At 35.5% G+C, this 24,627-nt stretch overlaps 1 protein-coding gene across 5 annotated transcripts; it reads left to right on the top strand.

Moving 5' to 3' along the window:
• Positions 1-6,690: 6,690 nt before the first annotated feature.
• LOC131609096 (putative phospholipid-transporting ATPase 9) lies at positions 6,691-12,611 on the top strand. Of its 5 annotated transcripts, none has more exons than XM_058880744.1 (8): positions 6,691-7,088; positions 7,179-7,248; positions 7,540-7,678; positions 7,822-9,325; positions 9,412-9,888; positions 11,095-11,446; positions 11,586-11,831; positions 12,062-12,611. In XM_058880744.1, exons 4-6 carry the CDS (start codon positions 8,157-8,159, stop codon positions 11,147-11,149), a joined length of 1,701 nt encoding a protein of 566 aa, XP_058736727.1. In that variant the 5' UTR covers positions 6,691-7,088; positions 7,179-7,248; positions 7,540-7,678; positions 7,822-8,156; the 3' UTR covers positions 11,150-11,446; positions 11,586-11,831; positions 12,062-12,611. The 5 variants fall into 5 exon arrangements, with proteins under 5 accessions (XP_058736727.1, XP_058736724.1, XP_058736725.1 ...); XM_058880741.1 differs by having other exon boundaries at positions 12,056-12,611; XM_058880742.1 differs by having other exon boundaries at positions 11,570-11,831; positions 12,056-12,611.
• The last annotated feature ends 12,016 nt before the right edge of the window (positions 12,612-24,627 follow it).

Genomic DNA, 24,627 nt, shown 5'->3' with positions numbered 1-24,627 from the left:
TCCTCCATGAATATAGGGACACAACGGTACACCATTGACTAAGTGGGCAGTGACCTTTTCCAGGAAAACCCTAGGCCCAAGAGGCCTCCATAAATACATTTCCCTCGTATGAGAAAGAGACAGATCTTAAGTCATACATATCACATCTCATCTACGCTTACATCTAAGCATACCACTTAATAGAAAAGCTTCTCACCTCACATGAGCAGGATCTCTAAACCACCGTAAAATACCACCACACAAAGCTTCTCATCATCGTGAATAAGCCCTTACCATCATACATCATAATATACTTACTAAGGCCTCTGAGTCCTCCTGCCCTTGCAGGAGGAACACACACATGTACTTTTTGACCAATATAGTGGCGCCCACCATGGGGATCCAGTGAGCCACACGTTACTCTATCATCCTCCATCTTCCCTCCGAAGATGGTCAATAAGAATCTATCTCACAACACAACCATTATTGTCGGATCTTTCGCCGGTGGAGGTAACTCTAGATCCTCTCGAAGGAAATACACAAGGTAGGTGCTTGTAGCAAATGTAATATCCCATGACTTCCCTAGAAACACGCTAGGGAAACAACTAGTTAACAACACCGTCTTCGAGGAGGACAACCTCGGAATCAACTCTCCCAATGATGATCCTTTTGTCATCATTGTGCAACATGGAAATTGGGATATCGAGCGAGTTTTAATAGATTTTGGTAACTCTGCTGACGTCTTATTATGGAATGCCTTCCACCAACTGCAGATTAACCCTAACGATGTAAAATATTCAATGGCTTGTTAACGAGATTATTAGGCGAATAGGTAAAAATATGGGTCATGTAACCTTGGAGACCACATGTGCAGAAGGTGAAGACGCGAAAGCGATTGATGTAAACTACTTTATAAAGGATACATAGTCGCCTCACATCATCATTCTTGAGCATCCCGCCACCAACGCGCAGGAGGCGGTTGTTTCCACCCTGTGTACTAGGTCGTAAAGTATCTGCTTCCTAAAAGGCGAGTGAGTATAATCCAAGGAGATCAAGAGATTGCTCAAAATTGCTACCAAAATAGCTTGGCGATAGAGAGGGAAGAATTGACCCTTGTTGATATTTGGACCCCAAATTTAGCATAGAAGAAAAAAGGCTCATGCCCATAAATGACTTAAAGGAGGTCCAGATAGACAATTTTTCCCATTAGGTGTTAGGCAATTCACTCTCTATGGAGGAAGAACGAGAACTAGTCGACCAAATTATTAAGAATGTCGACTTGTTTGCCCGGGCTCCTTTCGACATGCATGAAATAGACACCAAATTGGTGAGCCATCGCCCTGCCATCTACCCTTCTGTCTGACCAGTGGCGCAAAGGAAGCAGAAAGTTGGCGAGGAGAAGAGGGATGCCATTATTGAAAAGGTGGGGAAACTATCTAATGTCAAGTTCATCACAAAATCGAAAAACCTTACTTGGCTAGCCAACATAGTTATAATACAAAAAGCTAACAATAGATGGTGCATGTGTGTAAACTCCACTAATCTGAACAAAGTCTGTCCCAAGGATCTGTATCCGCTACTAGATATCGATCACCTTATCAATGGGTCATCGGGATAGCGCATGTTGAGCTTCATGGATGCATACTCAAGGTACAACCATATTCGGATGGATCCCCTAAATGTTCCCAAAACAGCCTTTATGTCGAATTAAGATAACTCCTACTACAATGTGATACCCATCAGCCTCAAGAATGCAGGCGCCACCTACAAGTGGCTCATGGAAGTTATTTTTGCCCACCAGATAATTCGAAACTTAGAGGTCTACGTTGATGACATGATAGTTAAGACTATCAAAGAGTGCAGCCATGTAGAAGATTTGGAGGATGTCATGAAGTCAGTTAGGAAGTATGGTATGCGCCTACACTCCGCCAACTGCTTTTTTCAGCATTTATCCTAGAACATTCCTAGCTTTCATGCTGGCGAGGAGGGGCATCGAGGCCAACTCAGATAAGTGCCCAATAGTCATCACCATTAGGACTCCCACCAATATAAAGCAGGTACAACATCTTAGAGGTCACCTTGCCACCCTATCTGGCTTCCGCTCATGTGCAGGCGACAAAGCTTTCCTCTCCTTTTCCACCTTAAAGAAGAATGAGAGATTTGAATGAACTGTTGAGTGTGAGAAGGATCTCACCAATATAAATAACTTCCTCACATCTCCCCCCCACTCTCCCGAGGGAACAGTCGCGACTACTCCTCTATCCCTCGATCACATATCAGACGATAAGCTCAGTCTTTGTCCAAGAGATAGATAGGACAGAGAATCCTGTGTAAGAAAGGAGTTTGGAGATGCCAAAGCGTGGTGTCAAAAAATTAAAATGTTGGCGCTATCTGTCATTGTTGCATCTTGAGAAAATAAATTTTAAAACTAGTATGTGTGTGTGTGTGTGTGTTTGTGCGATTTAGTCGTATATTTTATAAGAAAGCCCTACTGTTTTTACAATATATTCACTCAAACGTTCAGGTCGTTCTTTCATATACTTCAAGTCTTGTAAGATGTTTTTGTCTTGTGGACACTTGCTTGAGTTCACTTGAGATAAGACTTAAGTTATGTTCCATTTTGTTACAATCATCAGAGAGTCAAGTCCATTAAACCCTAATAATTTGATTTGCATCTTTAATCGCTTTGTGTTTGTCTTTATTTATTGTCATCAAGGACTATTTATCATCATTAAACATTTGTTACCATCATTGTTGTACCCCAAATTTTGACCCTGAGATCCCACCTCATTTTGCATTAAGCACCAAGAGTGTGATCATCATCATCATTATCATTATACATAATCATCTATGCATCATTTGCTAACAAAAAATATATAAAAAATTGTGTTTGCTTGTCGCTTGCTAACGAAACTTTTGTGGGTTTTATTTCGCTCTTTTTCCCATTTCCTTTGAAAATAATAAAACACGGTGGTCACTCTACTAAAATGTCTGAGCTAAGTTAATCAATGGTTTTAGTCTCAATTTTTCACCGCTACAATCATCAAAAGTTATTGTCCTCATTTAGGGTATATCACCTAGAAGTAAGCTGCAAAATAAGGTTCCACAAGTAGTTTCTCCATGGGAGTATATGATTCTTGGTTACTAGTCCTCGCCCTGGTCTTGTAAAGATGATGATCCCTTTGGTTTGTGATTTTGTGTGGCCCAAACAAGTTTTACTGGAGCCCCACCGTAGGCACCAAATATTCATGTGAATTAGAAGCCGACCAGATAGAGCCACGAGAGTGTTTCTGTTAAAGATTTGAGTCAATATTTTTTTGTTTTAATCCTTTTATAGCAATTCCCTCACCCTGATATGAAACAAGGGAGGCATAGACAATTGAATGTTATTTGGTCATAACAACCAAATATTCGATCATTATGGAATTTAGAAGACATGTTTAGACATGCTGACCTCACGATGATAAATATCCATAAAGACGTGTCTGAAGTATCTCGACTAGGGACTGACCTATATGATATCTCTTGGGATATCTCGGCCAGTGGGCCGCCTATAGTCTCTTGGGATTGTTGAAGGAACGAATTCATCTCACGCCCACACCTGGGTCATTACCCTTGCAATTACCCGTCAATTTTGAAAAATACATACATTTTTGCAAGTCTAATACCTCATTAATCACCTCAACACCTAATCACTACAACGATGTCCAATATATGTCTTCCAAGTAAAAAATGTTGTTTGCCATTTTGATATCACACCACACAGCACCTTCTTCAATCTAGTTGATAGTAGTTTAGCAAAGTTTTGTATTTGCAACCAATTAAACAAATTGATCTATAATTTTTTAAATCTTGTGGATGCTCCTTTTTGGGATTAGTGCGATAATGACTTTCTAAAACTTACTTCCCCGATGAAACTCATTAACAAATTCTAGCATGTATCCCTTCACTATATCTCAATAACTTTTAATGAAATTCAAGTTGAACCTCGGATTTGAACTTTTGTTGCGCTGCCATGACAACTCTAACCCAATCTCTTTCATTTCTCTTTCATTTCTTCCTCCGAGAATGGAGCCATGAGAAAGATGTTATCTTTTTGAAAGAAAGATGTTATCTCAACAACTCTACTTTTTTGATATTAATTAATACTAATATTATATACACTTAAAGGTCCTTGAATACTTAAACATGTTGAGACAAATTGATGACTAGTACAACATAGGCAGCTTGCTTTAGATATTATTTAGTTTAATTGACGATTGTGAAAGAGTCGTGCCAAGCACTGAAAATGATTGTTTTGGAGCCATCGCACTTTTCCATTACATGCATGAATCTCTTTGCAACCAAGCTATAAGAAGTAGCAGGAAACATGACATCCACGATGGAATAATTTTACATATTAGCATTACGGTTGCCATTAAGTAGGATTCAATATGGACCAACAAACAAAGTCACTTTGTTTTCATAAATTGAGTTGCAATATCTGGCTAACATTACACCAAAGGATCTTTTATTTTGTTTTTTAATTAATTATTTATCCCTTATTTTTTATGTCGGTTTTCTTTTTTTCAAATTATTCATTTATCTTTGGGTTAGTATGTGCTTTGTTATGCACTAACTAGTCATAGACCCGTGCTGTCGCCCGAGTGTATTATTTGTAGTGTAATATTTTTTGAATGATACGAAAAATGTGAACTAAAAAAAATTGATCAAATTGCATTTATAAAATGGAAATTAACCATTTTAAAAATTAAAAAAAAAATTAATAATCAAATATTAGTAGTATGAAAATTATATTATAAATTAAAATAGGTCAACACAAGTAAGTTCATTCGTATTTTAGATCCGTTTACAAATATTATGTTGATTAAAATAAATAAAAAATTATGGTGATAGTGACCCGTAAAAAATATCTTTTGTCAAGATTTACAGCAATATTTAAATATAGTTAATGTCAATCATGTAGTAGAAGATTTGTGATACCGCATAGAAAAAAATTTGTTTATGTCTTAATTAAAAGTTTCTAGGCTGTCATATTCTACAATAAAAACATCACCAATTAAGTAGCCAAAAATATATTTGACCCAAAAATAAAAGTAGGTAGTATTAATTTTCATATTAATATTATTAATATAAAAGATAAATAAGAAAATAACAATTATACAAATATGCAATGGTTGCCTAGATTAGGCTCATGTATTAATAACAAACAAATAGATTAGGCTCATGTATTAAAAACAAACAAATGATCACAATTGCTCCGATGTACACAAACACACCACTTTCTCCCTTGTAGATGAATTAAATATTTGTGTATAAGCCTTAGAAGGAGCTGCATCTCTCATAGAACTTCCCCGGTCAAAACACAGATTGAAACTTAATTTACTATAATTCACTACAAAAAAATTGCCATATAGTGACACCCACTTATAGTGATGCCTTAATAGTTGTCACTAAATGTTACTTTTACCTACAGTTACATGTCACTATTGATCTATTAGACAAACACTACAAGAGCTACCATAATTTTACTACAAATAATTTTGTAGCTAATTTAAAAGGCAATCATATAATTGGAATTACAATAATTAACCAACTAGTTACGATGAGCACTGTTACATATATTATTCAATTATCTATTTTTTTTGTTTAACAAGTCTCTGAATAAAAAAATTGCATATTTTTTATTGAAAAAAAGTTATGGATATCAATTTCACCATATTTATTATATTATGTTATATATATATTTTTATTTAACAAGTATCTAAGGCTAGGCAATCTACTATCTATCTATTACTAAGAAATTGACCAAACTGTCAAAATTACCCTTCCCACTAAAAAACATTACACTACAAATTGGATAAAATAGTAACTAACAAAATCACCCAACCATTTTTCTATTGTCCAATAAAAATCAACTTTTTTGCCAAGTGTCAATTGCATGTTTATGATTCAACTTTTTCTCCCAAACACACATCTTCTCTCTCTTACTTAAAATTTCAAATTTCTTTTACATTTCATTTTCCCACACTTTCTTACTTTCATTTTAATTATTATCCCCAAAAATATTTAATTATTTCACGGGTCACTATCAACTCAATATTTAATTTTTGTAATCGATTATTACACATTTTCTCTATCTTAATTAAAATTTCAAATTTCTCTCACATTTTTTTTCCACACTTTCTTACTTTTATTTTAATTTTTTTCTCTATTTATTTATTATCTCACGGGTCACTATCAACACAATGTCTATTTTATTTTAATCAATCATTGTCTTTATTTGAGAGATAATATCTTTATTTTTATTTTTTATCCATCTCACGATTGTTTATTATTATTTAATACAATTAAATTTCCATGATTATTGTTTATTTTACATTTGTTTTTAAATATATTTTATATCGCATCAAATAATTTTTTTATTGCACGGGTCATTATCAACATAGTAGTTATTTTATTTTAATCAACAATTACTATTAATTGAGAGATAATTTTTATTTTTAAATATTAATATTTCATTTTTATTATCTCCATTTTATAGTATTTTTTTATATGATTATTTAATATATTTGAATTTATATGATCATTTTCATTTATAATTAAACTATTCATTTTTAATTTATACGGATCTAATTAAATTTACCCGTACGGACGCACGGGTATCTTACTAGTTATGAATAAAATTTAATAACTTCTTATAAAGAAATATTTTTTCTATCTACTGTTTGGTCTTAACTCTCAATCTCACCATATTCATCTCGTTCTCAGTCTCCGACCGACCTATCTGCCACCGTCTTCGATCACCACCGTCTTCGATTACCACCGTCTTCCTCCGATCGAACTTGTTGTCTTCCTACTCCGATCGTCCTAGTTCCGTCATTTCCGATCGACATTGCCTTCCTCGTTCTCAAATTGAAATCACCAGTCCCCTCAATCTCAAATCGATCCCTCATCGACTCCTTGTGTCTGATGGATCTATGTTCTTTCATCCTCCTTCTCCCCTTCAGTCTTCAAGTTATTGAGTGATCTCTTATCTCAAGCCCCAACTCCAAACCCTAGAATATAGTTTCATCTTTCTATTTACTTCAGCATCTTCTGCATTTCAGGTACCAACAATCACCCTTCAATTTTATTGTTATCAAGTTCAATTAGCTTTATTAGGTATTTAATTTTGTGTAATTTGAATTTTTTTGCAGTATAAAGGTGCAGCATTTGAAGATGGAAAAGGACCTAGTATTTGGGATACTTTCTCTCATAAATACCAAGGTTGTTATCAATTACTTCTGTATTTCTTTTTCTTTTCTTTCAATTATGAAAATATGAGTATTATATTGTCAATGTGTTAATCTTTTTATGTTCATTTGTGCAAAAAAATCTCATCATACACTATGTATTTGACCTAAACGGTTTTTAATTTGATCCCGATCTATTTGAATATTTGCAAGTAATAACTTTAATGTTGAAGTTATTGTTTGCTCTAGTATGTATCCATCATAAAACCTTGTTGATTCTGATGCGTTTTGTTTGACTTTTATATGAAGTTATTGTTATGTGCAGGATAATTGGCAGTGAGTAATGTTTGCAATGGCAGATGGTGTGGTCCTTAGCATAGAAAATCTGTCCACACAATATGCATTCACTCTAGTTGGTCTTTCGGTTATCGAAGTGATCACATTAAGCATAATTGTTGTTATAGGTATCTCTCCCTTGACATTACATAATCAGTAAAAAAATTATTATATTGCTAACAAAGATATGCAGCAACTTATTTTAATAAGCATTAGAGAAACGACATAAAGCTGAAATTCTGTTGTATTAACTTTATTCCATTTGTCGCAGGAACAACATTGAATTAATTTTTAAATGACAAGATCAATAAAGCTAAGATTCTTTTCCCAGGAGTTGGGTGCTTTTTGGTTGCAATTTGTCTAGGCTCTGTCTAAGCTCAAGGATTTTTCAAATGGTCAAAAAGATGCACCCTTGTATGTCTTATTTTCTTACAGTTTGCCTAGGTATGACCTTCCTCTGTATTAGAATCTGGAGTTTTTGATTATTGTAAATGGAGAGATTTGAGAGTTGGAGATATAGTGAAAGTTGAAAAGGATGAGTATTTTCCTGCTGATCTTATATTGCTTGCGTCGAATTACGATGACGCGATTTGCTACGTCGATACGATGAATCTCGATGGAGAGACGAATCTTAAACTAAAGCAAGCACTAGAAGGGACTTTGAATTTGTTAGAAGACTCGAGTTTTCGAGATTTCAAGGCTGTGATTCGATGCGAGGATCCGAATGCGAATTTGTATACTTTTGTAGGAAGTTTGGAGGCTGATGAGGAACATCAGTATCCACTTTCACCTCAGCAGTTACTTCTTAGAGACTCTAAGTTGAAGAACACTGATTTTATCTACGGTGTTGTGATTTTCACCGGGCACGATAAGAAGGTTATGCAGAATTCGACAGAGCCTCCTTCGAAGAGAAGTAAGATTGAGAAGAGAATGGATAAGGTTATCTACTGTTTGTTCTTTGTGCTGATTTTGGTTTCTTTCATCGGTTCGATTTTCTTCGGGATTTGGACGAAGCAGGATATTAAAAACGGAAGAATGAAGAGATGGTACCTTAGGCCTGATGATACTGAGGTTTACTATGATCCTGATAATGCAGTAGTTGCGGCGCTTCTTCATTTCTTGACAGCATTGATGTTGTATGGTTACGTTATTCCGATTTCGTTGTATGTTTCGATTGAAGTTGTGAAGGTTCTTCAAAGCGTTTTCATCAACCAGGATTTGAATATGTATTACGAGGAAACGGATAAGCCAGCGCACGCTCGTACGTCGAATTTGAACGAAGAACTTGGTCAAGTTGATACCATACTTTCTGATAAAACAGGAACATTGACTTGTAACTCTATGGAGTTTATCAAGTGTTCTATTGGTGGAGTTGCTTATGGAAAAGGATTTACGGAAGTCGAGAGAGCTTTATCAAAGAGAAAAGATTCGTATTTCGGCCGCAAGTTGAAAGAGGAAAACACTACTAAGGCTGTGAAATCGAAGTCGAAGATTAAAGGATTTAACTTCATGGATGAAAGGATCATGAATGGAAATTGGGTGAAACAGACTAATGCTAATGTGATACAGAATTTCCTAAAGGTTTTGGCTGTATGTCATACTGCAATACCTGAAGTTGATGAAGCAACCGGTAGCATTTCGTACGAAGCTGAATCGCCGGATGAGGCTGCTTTTGTTGTTGCAGCCAGCCAATTCGGATTCGAATTTTATGAAAGAACAAATGCAGCTATTTCAGTTCATGAATTGGACCTCGAATCAAATGTGAAATCAGAAAGGTATGGTTATTATTCTTGTTTGTAAGAAGCTTAACTTTTTCATGTCTCATATGTACTAAAAGCATCATTTGATTTTCATTTTTCAGGTCTTATAACCTTTTGAATGTATTAGAGTTTACGAGTGCACGAAAACGGATGTCCGTAATCGTAAGAGACCACACTGGGAAACTACTACTACTTAGCAAAGGTGCTGACAGTGTCATGTTTGAGCTACTTGGAAAGAATGGAAGAGAATTTGAAGAGCAAACTAAGTATCACATTAACGAATACGCCGATTCTGGTTTAAGGACATTGATACTCGCGTATCGTGAACTCGACGAGGCAGAGTACAATCAGTTTAATAAAGAGTTGACAGATGCGAAAAACTTAGTGAGCGCGGATCAGGAGCAGATTGTAGAGGATATATTGCAAAAGATTGAGAAGGATTTGATTCTTCTTGGTGCTACCGCAGTCGAGGATAAACTACAAGACAGGGTTCCTGAATGTATTGACAAACTAGCACAGGCTGGGATTAAGTTATGGGTTTTGACAGGTGATAAAATGGAAACGGCAATTAATATCGGGTAAGTTTGAAGATTATATATCGATAAATTGTGATATTGTATATTTGCGAAATAAGAATATGTAACTAATTTGACATATGGATTTGGAATAGACTTTAGTTTATGGGAAGCTAAGGCAGATCAATGCAATGAATGAGAATAAGTGAAATCTGATTTTGTGAACTTGTTAAAAACAGGGGATAAATACAGTGATACACTTAATGTTGTGCATACAGTCCCTGAAATCACTATTAGTCTCCTAATATGCAGTAACTTTAGATTATTTAGTTGCATCTTATAAATTATCATTTATTTTGACTAAAATATTTTAGAAATATGCATCAATTTTAACAGTTATGTAAATTAGCACACTTTTTATACAAATGTTTATCCACAAATCTTGTAGTTGCCAGCAACTGTGTAACCTTTCCGGCAGAAATACCAAATAGATAATAAAAAGTGAGTCTTATTTGACAACTTTTTCAACTTTGACTAGTTTTAGACCAATATAGATATGCTCTATATCAATATCATTCATTATTATTCTTATTTTATGTTTAGTGTTAGACTTGTAAACACCAACTTTTGACATTTTTTTCACAATTGTTTAATATTTTGTTCTGGTATTTGAGTAACTGAGTCTACTGTTCAAGTTAGCTTCAACTTCCCACTTTCTTATTTGAATAATTCTTACTACTACTGTTGCATTGTTTCAGTTTCTACTGCAATTAAATTTTTTATAGGAATTAGATACTTGCTATGAATCTAAGTCACAAGAAAACAACCACTGATATACATATTATTCTAACATTTACACAAGAGTCACAGAGGTAGTGGCCGTTACGTAACATAGTGGAACAAAATCGTACTGAAATACCACGGCAAAATGATATCAAGTTCGTTTTCTAATGTCAATGTCGATTGCCTAACAATTGAGTTGGAAAACTGAACATAAGCAGATAATTGATTCATCCTGTTATAGATGCATTGAAGCTTAGTTTGATTCAGCACTTTGCATTTGGATTATTAGGTGAAGTAGGTAGTATACATTAGGCCAAAATTTGGTCCCTGATGTCGATCTTGTTGGAATCGGTAATTAATTCTTCATTTTCAAATTAACGAAAATTGTTACTTTCTTACTGATACTGGTTCTAATTAATGATAGTTAGTTTTAAAATTGCCAAGATTTCACTATACTGAAGGTAATTGATAATTCTTGAAAATTAGGGGTTGGAGCTACAATAGGAGTTGGAGTGTATATTCTCATTGGAACAGTTATTAGGGAGCAGGCAGGACCAACACTTGTATTATCACTCTTTATTGCAGGAATAGCCGCTGCACTATCAGCTTAAGTTGTTGCTGGTGGCATAACCCCAAATCTGGCACATGTTCTCTTTTACTATCTTGGTCCCTGATTCTATGATATACTCTCTCCTAAGATTTATGTTCCTGTAAATAAATTGATTAATTCTATGTTTATGAATTACATTTGGGAAGATTAACATGACAATCCGAGGTAGGGGAGCTAGACGGAGTCAAGAGAATGATCGCAATCAACTTCAGCCTTCACCTTTGCGAGGTATATTATTTGGATCAGATGCAGTCCTTTAATAGAGTTCTAGTTTAGTGCATTGAGTTTTAAATACAATTCTAGATTTTAAAGCATTAAAGCATAAGCAGAATTTCACTTCTGATTTTAAAGATATCTATGATGATAGTGAAGAGGAAGAAACAGAACTCATTTAGAAGAAAAACTATCAACGGAAATTATTCAAACACCAAACAGTTGGTGCATATAATGTAAGAAAAACGTAAAGGAGTCAGTTTTGGATTTTCCAATAACATGAGAAAATCTAGTAAAAGAATTATACATGGTTAAGGGAGAGGTCGTAGTGATCAACCGGAACCTTCTCAATCATGCACTAGTCCATCACCATCACCTCCACTTATATCATTCTACAAAGGTATTTCATTTTTATTAATGATGATTGTTTTTCATTTATAATAGAACAGTTTTATATTGAGATGGTTGTAGACTTGTCTTTGGAATCTACTCTGTTTTTTAATTCAAAATATATAGTCCTCTACTTTCAAAAGCCAAATTGAGGACCAAATAATGTCCAGTTCTAAAATGTTCTTGTTTTTTGGTGAGTCAGTGGTGTAAAACAAAACTCTTATCTCTATTTAGTTTCAGATTCAATTCATTCAAATGGATGCTATGAAAAAACAAGCTTTAAAGCTTCGAGAACAAGTCGCTTGCCAACAACAGGTTCAAGCACAAAACCTATTTATTCCCTTATTGTACTAGTTGTCAAGTAGGTGAGGTCACAGGCAGATAGAACTTAAGATGGCTATATGATTAATATTTGTTTGCAATCTCAACTAGCGTTTGAGAATATTAGTACGTGCTTTAATTGCATTAATTATTGACTTTAATATTAGTAAGTGCTTTAATTACATTAAATAAATTATTGACTTTAATATTAGTAAGTGCTTTAATTACATTAAATAAGTTTAAATATTTTGGCATTAATAACTTTTTAGTGGTTCATTGGCTTACGTTCTATTTTCTCAATAATGGGAGTATTTCCATGACCTATTGACCCGGTGAAGTTCGTCTCAAGATACTATTCACCTCCCTTTGCCATATGAAAGTAAAGTTCCAAGACTGTTCAAAATTGTAGATACATGAAAGGAAAGATACAAGAACATTAAAATACCAATATATGTGATTTCTTTTGTTAGATTCATAGAATTGATTTCTTGTGTAAGATTCTAAGTATATGGAATAAAACTTCATATGATGAAATATTTGAATTTATTAGAAAATAGGATAATTGTTTAATTTTAATTATTTATCTTTGTCATGATTCTTAATGTATTTTAAAATTGTTTAGAAAATAGGATAATGAACAATTTAATTTTAATATTATAATATTCTTCAATTAAATTAAAAAGTAAAATTATAAATTTATTATATTTTAATATAATAAAAAATATTATTTTTTGTAGTTTTAGTGACAGTTAAAAGAAAATAATCCGTAGGTATAGTTTTTATTATTTGTAATATTCGCATAACATATAGTAACATTCATTGTGACCGTAGGTAAACACTTAACCGTAGCTAAAAGTTTTTGTGACATTTGATTTGGCGTCACATTACACCCCCTTAAAGTTGACGCCAAAAGTGAGTGTCACTCAAAGTTCTATACACATCTACCTATAGATTATTGGCTTTTAGTGATAATTTTTTAGTGTCACTAAAAGTCAATTTTCTTGTAACTGTTAAGTACTACAAATTTGTAAAAATATTAAACACAAAAGACTACATTGTTGAGCAATACAAGTATTTAAATTCAGCATTATGAATAAGTAGCAATGAATAGAGGACAAAACATAGGTGTACTAAATTGAACATAAAAATCAAGTGATTCTTCAATGCTATAAATTAAGTTTATTTAAATACATATATTGTATTATCCACAGTGCCTAGCATTGTATGCTTTTTCAACTCTCGTAGCACCATAGCAGAAAAGAAATCTGATGTTGATGTCTTTAGTTCAATGACATTATATTCATACACTTACCAAATAGTCATCCCATGACATATTATATTCAATCCACAAGCACGACTTACAAGGTTCACTAATTACCAACTGCACTGTCAGCCCTGTTGATCCGCTGTCGCACACGGATCAAAAACGAGTTTTTGTAAAAACTGTAGTAACGGTAACGACAATTCGAATATCGTTCTCACAAGAATTCTTGATTTTATTAACTAACACTAAAAACGATAATGGGGGTTTGTTTTAGAATCAATTTATAAAACAGAGTAAATTAAGTGATTATCAAAATAAGCTAAACGACTAATCCTACTGATTCGGGTTCCGACTTATCATCGGTTATAATAACACCAATCCCTAAACGGCTTCAATCCTATTCGATTATGAGATTAATCAGACAAGCGCTCATCAAAATCATACGAGTTATGTTCCTGTTTACCGAATTAAGCAAACAGTTAAGAATATGACGAGTTAACGAATTAAGCAAACGATAACACGCAATTAAATTTAGGAACATCAATACAATCGAATTTAATCAATTCTATTCTATGAACAACAATCGAATTAAGCAAACAATTGTAATCAAATTAAGCAAATGATTTCATAGAAAAGAATTGAACAGAAATCGAATTTAAATTAGTATTAGAATAACCTCAAAGCAATGGAACCCATAAGCAGTAGGATTTGCCTTCGGGAATTAGTTCTTCATTCTAATCATGAAATCAAAAGTAAAATTTGTGGCAAAAAAAAGGTCTCCCGTATTCTAGCGGCTGCCAACCCTTATAAAACAAAATAAGGTTTTCTTCTCTACTAACTCAAACTGGGTCAAAAACATAACCCAAGCCCATAAACTAATGACCCAAAAACCAATTATTCTAATGAATGAAACTTCAACAAAATTCTGGGAACTATGCATTTCGAATTTGCCTTTGACTCTAACATGAAAGATGTAGCTCTTTCTCTTAGCTTTCCGGCGATTATTAGAACGCGTCGATCCGATTCCCGAAGCTCCAGTTATGATCAATTTAGTGCAGACTGCAAATGCTGAAAATAGATTGCGAAAATCAAATAAGTGCAAAAATAAACTGATTTATAAAAACACATTAAAATAGAAAAATAAACAAGGTAAAGAGTAAAGAAATGCCTAAGTAAAAATATAGGAGAATGTGCATAAATATGCACTGATCAAATTCCCCCACACTTGAACTTTTGCACTCCGAGCAAAATAAAATCAAAACAAAGTAAGCACAAACACATCAACAGTTACTCATTTCAGGCTAAAAGTCTTCTTCGGTTAAGTTTGCATCAATAGGTATTAATCTTGCACATTAAGGATATCGTAGGAACACTAATCCATAATTGTGCAGACATAAGCCTCCTAAATACACAAACCAATTCAAATCATATTATTATACCATAGCCTAACTTACTCATCCTTTTTGCTCTTTTTCATTCAGGCGCAATCACATTAAGCCCGTTATCTCCACACACTTATAGCAGGACGACTGGTTAGTGACTCTGATCCTTTTGCACGGGGTTCCGGTACTTACGTGGCATAACCCCTTGCTTACTCAGATGTAGTTGCGGGGGATCGGACCGTAATCCTCCTTACCAAGTTCAGCACCAGAAACCACTGAACCAACTAACAAAGAGTCTTATTTTTAACTTTTTTTTAAGGTTCCACAACCGTTGGGTTAAGTGACCGGGTGAGGGTCACCAAACTTAGAAGGTGCATTCCCTTTTTCTTCTTTTTTTTCCAGAACACTCACTTATATTTATCGGCTTTCCTGCGTAAAGTGTGTGAGAGATGGTGCCGACTGCTGAAATAAACTACTCAAGAGCTGTGAGAGAATGAGAATTTAAGGCTAAAACATAATAAAAAATTTAAATCAATTTCCATATGCAGGAGACTTACGGTGTTAAAACGATATCGATCTTGTGAATTTTTCCCAAGTCTCCGCAAACTCTACTCAAATCAGTCTATAGCCTAAAACTTTCAAGAAGATGCATTTTTTTTATTGACTGAAATTAAACAAAATACTAACAAAAACAAAGAAAACGCATGATTCCCCCCTGTCATACCCCAATTTTTGACCTAAGATACCACCTCATATCATTTGCATAGGCATCATTTGCATCTCTAACAAATTGCATAGCTTGTGTTTGCTACTTGTGCTCAGCAGGGTTTAATCAAGAGATCACTCATCAGTACAAGTAACAATCAATTAGGGTTTTGTTCTCCCTTCATCTCAAAAGAACCATCTTCATCAACAATCAACATTTGGTCCTCAGAGATTCACTTCAACAAGCTCAACAGCTTTGAATCGACTGAATTAGGGTTTTGCCTGAAGACAGCATACTCTTGACTTTTGCTCAGAATTTGACCTAATGGCTTGGGACATGATATCAAGACCTCAAGTGCATCATTTTGACCTAATCCATTGGCTCATAACATCTCCTACACAAAGATTGATCAGACAAATCCTCAGATCAGGGTTTTGAACTATCAGGGACTGAAATCAGGGATCACATTTGGGAAACCCTAAAAACCCCCAGGAAGTCAATCAAAGGTTTCAATCATCTTCAAATAATCCCTATGACAATATCCAATGAAGATTGTGTCTCAATTCAAGATCCACAGACATCAATTTCATCAGGTCGACAATTAGGGTTTTTTGACCTAATTCACTGAACAACTGCCTTTTTAATCAGGACATGGTGCCACAACTCAAACCATGGCTCAATATCCTCTAATGCTTCAATATGATCCATTCATACCATTCATTTGGTGAGGATAGCCTGTTTCATTAAAAACTCCAGAAACGCGATTCGTCTGAAAAAGTCAACTGTACAAGATCACCATTGACTTTTGGGGAATTTTGGTCAACCATGACTTTTGAAGTTTTGAATCATCAATATATGATATATGAAGTCATTTGATCAAGAAAAATCAAGAAAATCAATCAAGAATCAAAAAGTCAAAAGTTTGACTTTCCATACTTAGAAAAATTCTAAGTGTTTTTCAATGGTTTTTTCCAAACTTTGAAAGGGAATTTCTCAAAATTTCACCTACAAACTGAAAAAAACTTCCAACATGAAAGTTGTAGATTTTGATCCAATAAACAACTTTGACACATATAATTTTTTTCCATAAGATCAACCATTTAAGAGATATGGAGCTTCAAAGTTGACATCTTATGAAAACTTCACTTAAAACTTCATTTTTCTCAAAGTTCATGGATCTTTTTCACCCATTTCCTTAAAGGTCTTGAAGAAACTTTCAACTAGGGTTTTGAAGTATGCAACATGAGCTTTCCAAAATGTCCAAGAGCATGAAAAAATATGGAGTGTAGCTATGGTTTTGAATTATGCATTTAGTGATCATTTTCACTTGAATTTTCACCATTTTTCACTAAGTTTCAAGACTACATTGCCTATAATCCAAGTAATGATGCAAAGAGGCAATAATTGAAGATATTTTCTCTGATTTGAGATCAGAATGGAAGAGGATAAGAAGCTTGAGTTTTAACCATGGTTTGGTCACTTTAACCATTTTGCATTAAATGTAAAAGATTCCTTTTTATCTCTTAAGCCAAATCATCAAACTTTGATCAAGTTGCAAAGCTCTGCATTCATAACTTTTGGCCTATAAATAGAGGTCCAAACTTCATTGCAAATCACACCAAAACCTCACAATTATAGGTTTTCTCTCTTCTTTCTTGAATTACAAGTCATGTGTTTCAAAGTGAGGTAGAAAACTCAACCTCCAAACCTTGCAAGTTCTGAACAAAGTGATGCTTCCCACAACTTCTAAATGTCAAATGTGATGTGTTTGAATCACTCATACACCCAAAAACACCTCAAATCTCAGAATCACTACCTCACTTCCATAATTGCATATATTGAACCTTATCATGCCAAAATCCATACCAAGCCATATCTGTCCAAACTAACACTCCTAACACCATCCATATACTTCATATGAATGATCCAAACACTCACCAGCAATCTGAAACACCTCCATCTTCAAATTCGATTCATACTTGAAGCAACTGCAGTTCGGGTGCCATGGCCATGCTCAGATGAATTCAGCTTGTTCCAGACATCCAGACACCTTCCATAATCATCATTGAAGCTATCCAGATTGATATAAAGCATCTGTAACACTTATATTGAAGAATCAAATCTCCAGTTTGGCCGTTTTTGAAGGTAAGTCACTTGAACTTCAAACTCTATCATACATGCATCATAAATGAAAAACTGCCATGCCATCTTGTTTCTGCATATGTATGGATCATTAACCCTCAATCAATTGCAACTTATCATGCACACACACGATTTCAGATTGAAACTCAAAATTAGGGTTCTTCGTGTTCATCAGAAAATTGATAGCCTTAGAGATAAAATAAATGCAATTAAATGATACCATCATGTTCCTGGTGAAAAATCGAGCAAGATAGGCTATTCACTCGATCCAAACAATTCAGTTTTCAGAATTTTCAAATTTGAATCGGGTATGTGTTCTTGGCGCCAGATTTTGAAACTGAAATTAGAAATTGATTCAAAAATATAATTGATTCGTTGCAAATACTAAACAGACCACGCGCGTGGTCCAGTTGGTCATGTTTTTGAGTGGTGAGCGTGAGGTTGTGGGTTCAAACCCTTGTGGAGACAAAACCAATTTTTTAGTCCCTATTTTCTTTGATTTTCTTCACAACTTCAATTAATTATTTAACTAACCAAATTAACTCATTTTTTAGTCATTTTTTGCATACCTCTCACTTAATATATATATTTTAAGAATATCAAAAAAAATCATCAAAAAATATTTATTTGATACATTTTTTAATAGTTTTAAAATGACTTGTTTTTAAGTAATTTTAATACTTTTAAATATTATTTTTCATTTGATTTTCAAAGTTAATCATTTGTAAATACTTTTTGAAGCAAACCCTAATCATCTAAATGTTAATTGAAGACAATCTTTTTGTTTATCTTGATTAATTTGACTTCTTTCAAAATTCAAATCGTTTTAAAACGAGCGATCGCGATTCTTTTCAAAAACAATAAACCATTTCTTTTTGAAACTATTGATTAAATCTTTTTAATTGATCAATTCATTTTCAAAACGAAGTGGGGCCTCTCGAATATTAGAGAGTGTAAGTCCCATTTCTTTTCTTTTTGTACAGTTTTTCAAAACAATAAAACATTCTTCAAAATAAAATCTTTTCAAAACAATTTTCAAATCATTCAAATCATTTTCAAAACCATCCACCCTGTTTTATGAAAATAAAACAGGGGCCTCTCGAATATTAGAGAGTGTAAGTCCCATTTCTTTTCCTTTTGTACAGTTTTTTTCAACAATAAAACTTCTTCAAAATAAAACTTTTTCAAACAATTTTCAAATCATTTTCAAAACAACAAAACTTCAAAGAAACTTCAAAACTTTTCAAAAATACCATGGGCCTCCATGTAGGTATAAGTCCCAAGCCCTTTTGTACATACCCACTCAAGTACATGAAATTAGGTATTTCATTGTACGCCTTTTGTACATATCTCGATCAGTTGATTTTTAACTTTGAAATACAAACCAAAAATGAAGGTTTTCTTTAAATCTTCCCAAAAAAAATACCATGGGCCTCCATGTAGGTATAAGTCCCAAGCCCCTTGTAAATACCTGTTTACATAGCTGTTGAATAAACTCAAAGGGCCTCTCCCCGAGTATGAGTCCCGAGCCCCCGTGTATACAAATGGAGCATGCTTACAGGTATATTTCCTTCATAAACTCCATTATATACACACACTTTGTCATATGTAATTGTTCATACCTGTTCATGTTTGTTCATACTTGTTCATATGTGTGTTTGTGTTATATATGCTTATTCAACTTAGTACAACACTAGGTTCCCCATAGCCTCCTATTGGGCTTCGTGCAAAGAATCTCCACTAGTTTAGGTTAGGACATAGAGTATGGTTTCCCGGTGAAATCGCTCTAAGAGCTCAAACCAACTATACCATGCCTCCCCTTGGGCTTTGTACAAACGAGTGACCCTCCCATAGCCTCCTCTTGGGCTTACAATGCAAGGACCCTGGATTGTCCCTCCCATAGCCTCCTCTTGGGCTTACAATGCAAAGACCCTCGGATAGCCTCCTCTTGGGCTTCGTACAAGGACCCACAGGCTTCTTATAAGCATCCCCAATATCCAAATCAAATACCCTAGGAGATTAGACATTTTTCATCTCTATGCTAGGAGTATCTCTTATATATCATCACAAACAATCAATCAATCAAACTTTTTTGCCACAAGTCTGGCTAATCAATCAATCTTCTTTTGCCACAAGGCTGGCTAATCAATCAAACTGTTTTACCACCGTACTGGATGATTAATCAAAGTTTTTGTCACAAGGCTGACTTCATTGAAACTTTTGCCACGAGGCTGGCTGATTAATCAAAACTTTTTGTCACAAGGCTGACTTCATTGAAAGTTTTTTGCCACAAGGCTGGTTAAACAAACAAAAAATCAAACAGATGTATGTGATGATATAGATTAGATACATCTAGCATTTAGACGACATTTGTCTATTTTCCTTTGCTTCCACTAGCATAAGTGGGAACTACGATTGCTCTGACTTTCTCAACATCCCTTTGAGAATACGTAGGCACAAGGTCGATCCTTGGCGAGCAAAACAAAACAAAAAAAAAACCATTCAAACCTTAGCACCCGTAGACCCCGAGCTACAGATGCTCTGATTCCCTCTAAGGGATATGTATGCAGAGGATCGCGATGATCTTTGCGAGCATAATCAAACAAACACCTTAGGTCCCACCTCTTTTCTCACAACAGAACCTCTCAACAATATGGAATGAAAAACAAAGCAAAGAAACCTATAGAGTACTATAGATACGTTGGGTGCTAATACCTTCCCTTCGTATAACCAACCCTCTTACCCAAGATCTCTCCCCCCACTTTTAGGTTATTGCAGCTTTTTTCCTTTTCCTCCTTTGGAAATAATAAAAAGTTTGGTCGGAACAAAAGAAAAATCATTTTTTATGAGCACTCGAGCCCAAAGAAGGCATCAGGTGTCTCATCCCACAAAAAGAGGAACAAAACGATTTTTCGCCCACGACAGAAAAATGGCGACTCCACTGGGGACCAATCTTTTTATTGTTTCCAAAGGAAGGGTTAATTCTATTCGCTTTATTTTTTCGTTTCATTTTTTGTTATATGTGTGGTTTTGGTTCTGTTACTTGTGTGGTTCTGTTACAAGTGATACATTATGGACAAATCCTAACCCGGATTAAGTAAACATAAGAAATTAGGTGGAGGGTATAGTCATGTGCAGGCGCACGTGAGAATCCTTCCGCTCAGTGGAGGTTCCTTGTTGGTAATATATGTTTAGCATGTTTCGTAGCAAAGACATTATTACTTTCATTGAACTGTAGAAGCTGAGAGACCGTAGAACCCCAACCCATCCTGGCCTTATTAGGTTGTGGTGCAGAAACTATTCAGGTGAAGACTTGGATTAGTTGTCATGCGGAGAACCACACTCAGACGAGTTTTTCTTGAGAATATTACTGGCTCATGAGTTTAATTGTGGAAGGCCGGTAATATCCGAAAGAAAAATGTAGACTCTGACGTATCAGTAGAACATGTCATGCAGGTGATTAACTAGATCTATCCCATTTTTGGTTCTCTGACCTCATGCTCGTGACTTTGGACCTTTGGACCTATGCGTTACCATGTTTGCGTTACCATGTTTGTATACCATGTTTGTAATACCATGTTAGTGTTACCATGTTTGAACTACCATGTTTGCTTTACCATGTTTGAATATGTGGCATCCACGCATCCATGCATTCATACATTCATTGAAAAACCCATCTTTTTCCATAAAAAAAAAACATGATTTTTCCAAAAAAATTTTAGAGAATTTTCTTTGCAAACATTATAGGATTAAGTTATGGAAAAAAGGTATACCAAAAAGTACGGTTTCAAAGCGCCTGATGTAGAAAGACTGATAGAGTTAGCATCTTCTGTACAAGATCCTTCTAATTTTAGGAAAAGTTATGGAAAGCTTTTGCCTATCCTGAACACTCATGTTGATGAAGGACTTCTCAAAACTCTGGTTCAGTTTTATGATCCCGTCTACCGTTGTTTTACCTTTCCAGACTACCAGTTGGTACCGACCTTGGAAGAATATGCCAATCTTTTGGGTATCCCTGTGTCTGACAAAATACCCTTCAATGGTTTGGAAGCCATTCCTAAGTCACATGTCATTGCAACAAATATCCATTTGAAAAAGTCTGAAGTAGAGAGTAATTGGACTACCAAAGGAAACCTCCCGGGATTAACCTCACACTTCCTGATAAAGAAAGCCTTTGATTTCATCGAAACTGGTAGCATGATAGCCTTTGAAGCTGTACTAGCCTTGCTCATCTATGGGTTGGTTCTGTTTCCCAATGTCGACAACTTTGTTGATATCAATGCCATAAAGATCTTTCTGATTGGAAATCCTGTTCCGACTTTACTTGGTGACATGTATTTCTCTGTCCATCATAGGAATCGCCAAGGCGGTGGAATCATTGTATGTTGTGCACCTTTGTTGTTCAAATGGATTGTTTCACACTTACCTGAGTCTCCTATTTTCACGGAAAACCGAGAAGGTTTGCGTTGGCCTCGAAGACTTATGTCTCTTACTAATAATGATATTCGTTGGTATACCTTGGCTCGCTGTGGTACAGAAACCATTGAAAGTTGTGGAGAGTTCGCCAACGTACCCCTCATTGGTACACAAGGAGGAATTAACTACAATCCGGTCCTGGCCCGACGACAACTCGGGTACGCAAATTCAGTTAAACCCGTTGGTCCCTCAGTAGAAGGTTACTTTTATCGGGAAGGGGATAATCCTAAAAAGTTGAAAGCAAGAATGATGAGAGCTTGGTACGACGTCCGATGGAAAGAAAAAGGTGAGGAAAGAAATTGCATTGCCATGGACGCCTACACCTGCTGGGTAAAGAAAAGAGCAAAAGAGTTCCAAATGCCTTATGCTTATGAAAAACCCATGTTTCCTGCAGTGTCTCAACGACCCAACATTCCAGCTATGGAGGAATACCAACACACTTTGGCTAAGATGAGGACAGAAAAAGATGCTTGGGAAGAAAAGTTTCGTAGCACTGAGGTGGAAAATAGAAAGTTGAAGAAAAGAGTGAAAGATCACGAAGAAACACTCTACTGTCAAGATGGATGGCTCATGAGCAAAGATGAGAAGATTCGCCAGAAAGACGCTGCAATCAAGAGGTATATCAAAGAAAGCAAAAGAAATCTCGAAGGCTCAACAAGCAACGCTCCGACTCCTGATGATTGGAAGAAGGTTGTTGACAAGCTGAGGACCGAAAAGGCCGAGTTGAAAGCTTACTATGGGAAAGAAATCATGAAGCTCAAGCTGCACAATGCATTTGGTTCTTCGTCTGATGAAGATGTTTAGGATTTGTTTAGATTTTCATGTATCATTTGATTCTGTAAGGAGCTACGCTCCAATGATGTAACATTTCCCATTATTTCAATAAAAGAATTGTTTGTGTTCAAATGTTTGCAAGGAAATAATCTTTAAAATGTTTGGAAAAATCATAAATTTCTTTTTGCATACATCATTCTGCATATCGAGTCTGTTGTATAGAGTCTCATCTTTTGGATCTTTCTCCAATAGATCGTCAAGCTGTCGCGTCTCAAAGTTTCTCGACCGCGCTCGCAATCAGATCACAGATATAATACTCGTTCAAGCAGAAGAAGAGTAATGGAACACTCTGAACAAGAGAATATTGAGCTTCGTGGTACAGTGACCACCCTTCAGGAAAAGTTGGAAAGTCTCACCACTCTGGTTGACTCCTTAATGGCCACACAGAATCAGCCGCCGCCACCTAACAGTCAAGCAACAGTAACATCTGAAGTCACTACTCCGGTTTCTACGGTTGCATTCGGTATTCCATCTTTCTCCATGCCAGAAGGTTGGGGCCCGCCTTTCAGCTTTGGTACAGGTTTCCGCCATAATTTCTCTGGGGTTCAAACATCCACAACTGAAGCGCCTGCTGCACAAGGTTCAGCATTTATTCCACATTTAGGGGTAACCTTTTCCCAAATCACTATGGCACTTTCTCAACCCACTATGACAGTTCCGACCCCTACGGTTCACACTGTTCCCTACGATGGAAATGAGATTTATCATGATCAAGGTGATAGCACGAATCAGCGTAATCTTGTAGAAGATCTCCAAGAACAGTTCAACAAGATGCAGCTAGAAGTTAAGGCTATTCGTGGGAAAGATTTGTTTGGAAAGAATGCCCAGGAGCTATGTTTGGTTCCCAGTGTGCAAATACCTGCTAAATTCAAGGTCCCAGACTTTGAGAAGTATAAAGGTAGTTCTTGTCCACAAAGCCATCTTGTGATGTATGCCAGAAAGATGTCTACTTATGCAGATAATCATCAGTTGCTTATCCATTACTTTCAAGACAGTTTGACTGGTGCCGCACTGAAGTGGTACACAGGCTTGGATAGCACTAATATTCGAACATTCAATGACCTAGGTGAGGCCTTTGTCCGACAATACAAGTATAACTCGGATATGGCTCCGGACAGAGATCAGCTTCGATCCATGGCTCAGAAAGATCATGAAGCTTTCAAAGAGTATGCCCAACGATGGAGAGAAACTGCTGCTCAGATTAATCCACCGTTAAAAGAAAAAGAGATGACAAAGATCTTCTTGAATACTCTTAGTCCGTTTTATTATGAACGCATGATTGCTAGTGCTCCAAGTGATTTCACCGAAATGGTAAACATGGGTATGCGTCTAGAAGAAGGAGTCCGAACAGGACGTTTGACTAAAGAAGGTGGATCTTTGAGTGGAACCAAAAAGTTCGGAAGTGGTTTCCCAAAGAAGAAAGAACAAAGTGTTGACATGGTGTCCCAAGGGAAGCCAAGAGGAAACGTCAATCGTCAACGACAGGTTGCTGCTATCACACCAGTCGTTAATACAACACCGAATCCGGGATTCACTCCTCAGTTTCAGCAACAACAGCCTCGACAACAGGCTCAACAACTTAACAACAATCAGAATCGTGTGCAAAGAGCTCCACAGTTTGATCCGATTCCAATGACCTATACAGAATTGTACCCTGCTTTGATTGAAAAAGGTCTCGTTC

This window comes from Vicia villosa, linkage group LG6 (genome assembly GCF_029867415.1).
Source record: "Vicia villosa cultivar HV-30 ecotype Madison, WI linkage group LG6, Vvil1.0, whole genome shotgun sequence".
NCBI classification, from domain to species: domain Eukaryota; kingdom Viridiplantae; phylum Streptophyta; class Magnoliopsida; order Fabales; family Fabaceae; genus Vicia; species Vicia villosa.
The sequence above is the reverse complement of the archived record's forward strand: the minus strand, read 5'-3'. Positions and strand labels throughout refer to the sequence as shown.

What these genes read in the sequence shown, in the direction of transcription:
- LOC131609096 (XM_058880744.1), top strand. Translation starts at nt 8,157, where the DNA reads ATGAATCTCGATGGAGAGACGAATCTTAAACTAAAGCAAGCACTAGAA. An exon ending in TCAAATGTGAAATCAGAAAG is followed by an intron (nt 9,326 to 9,411) that starts GTATGGTTATTA and finishes TTCATTTTTCAG; the next exon opens with GTCTTATAACCTTTTGAATG. An exon ending in GAAACGGCAATTAATATCGG is followed by an intron (nt 9,889 to 11,094) that starts GTAAGTTTGAAG and finishes CTTGAAAATTAG; the next exon opens with GGGTTGGAGCTACAATAGGA.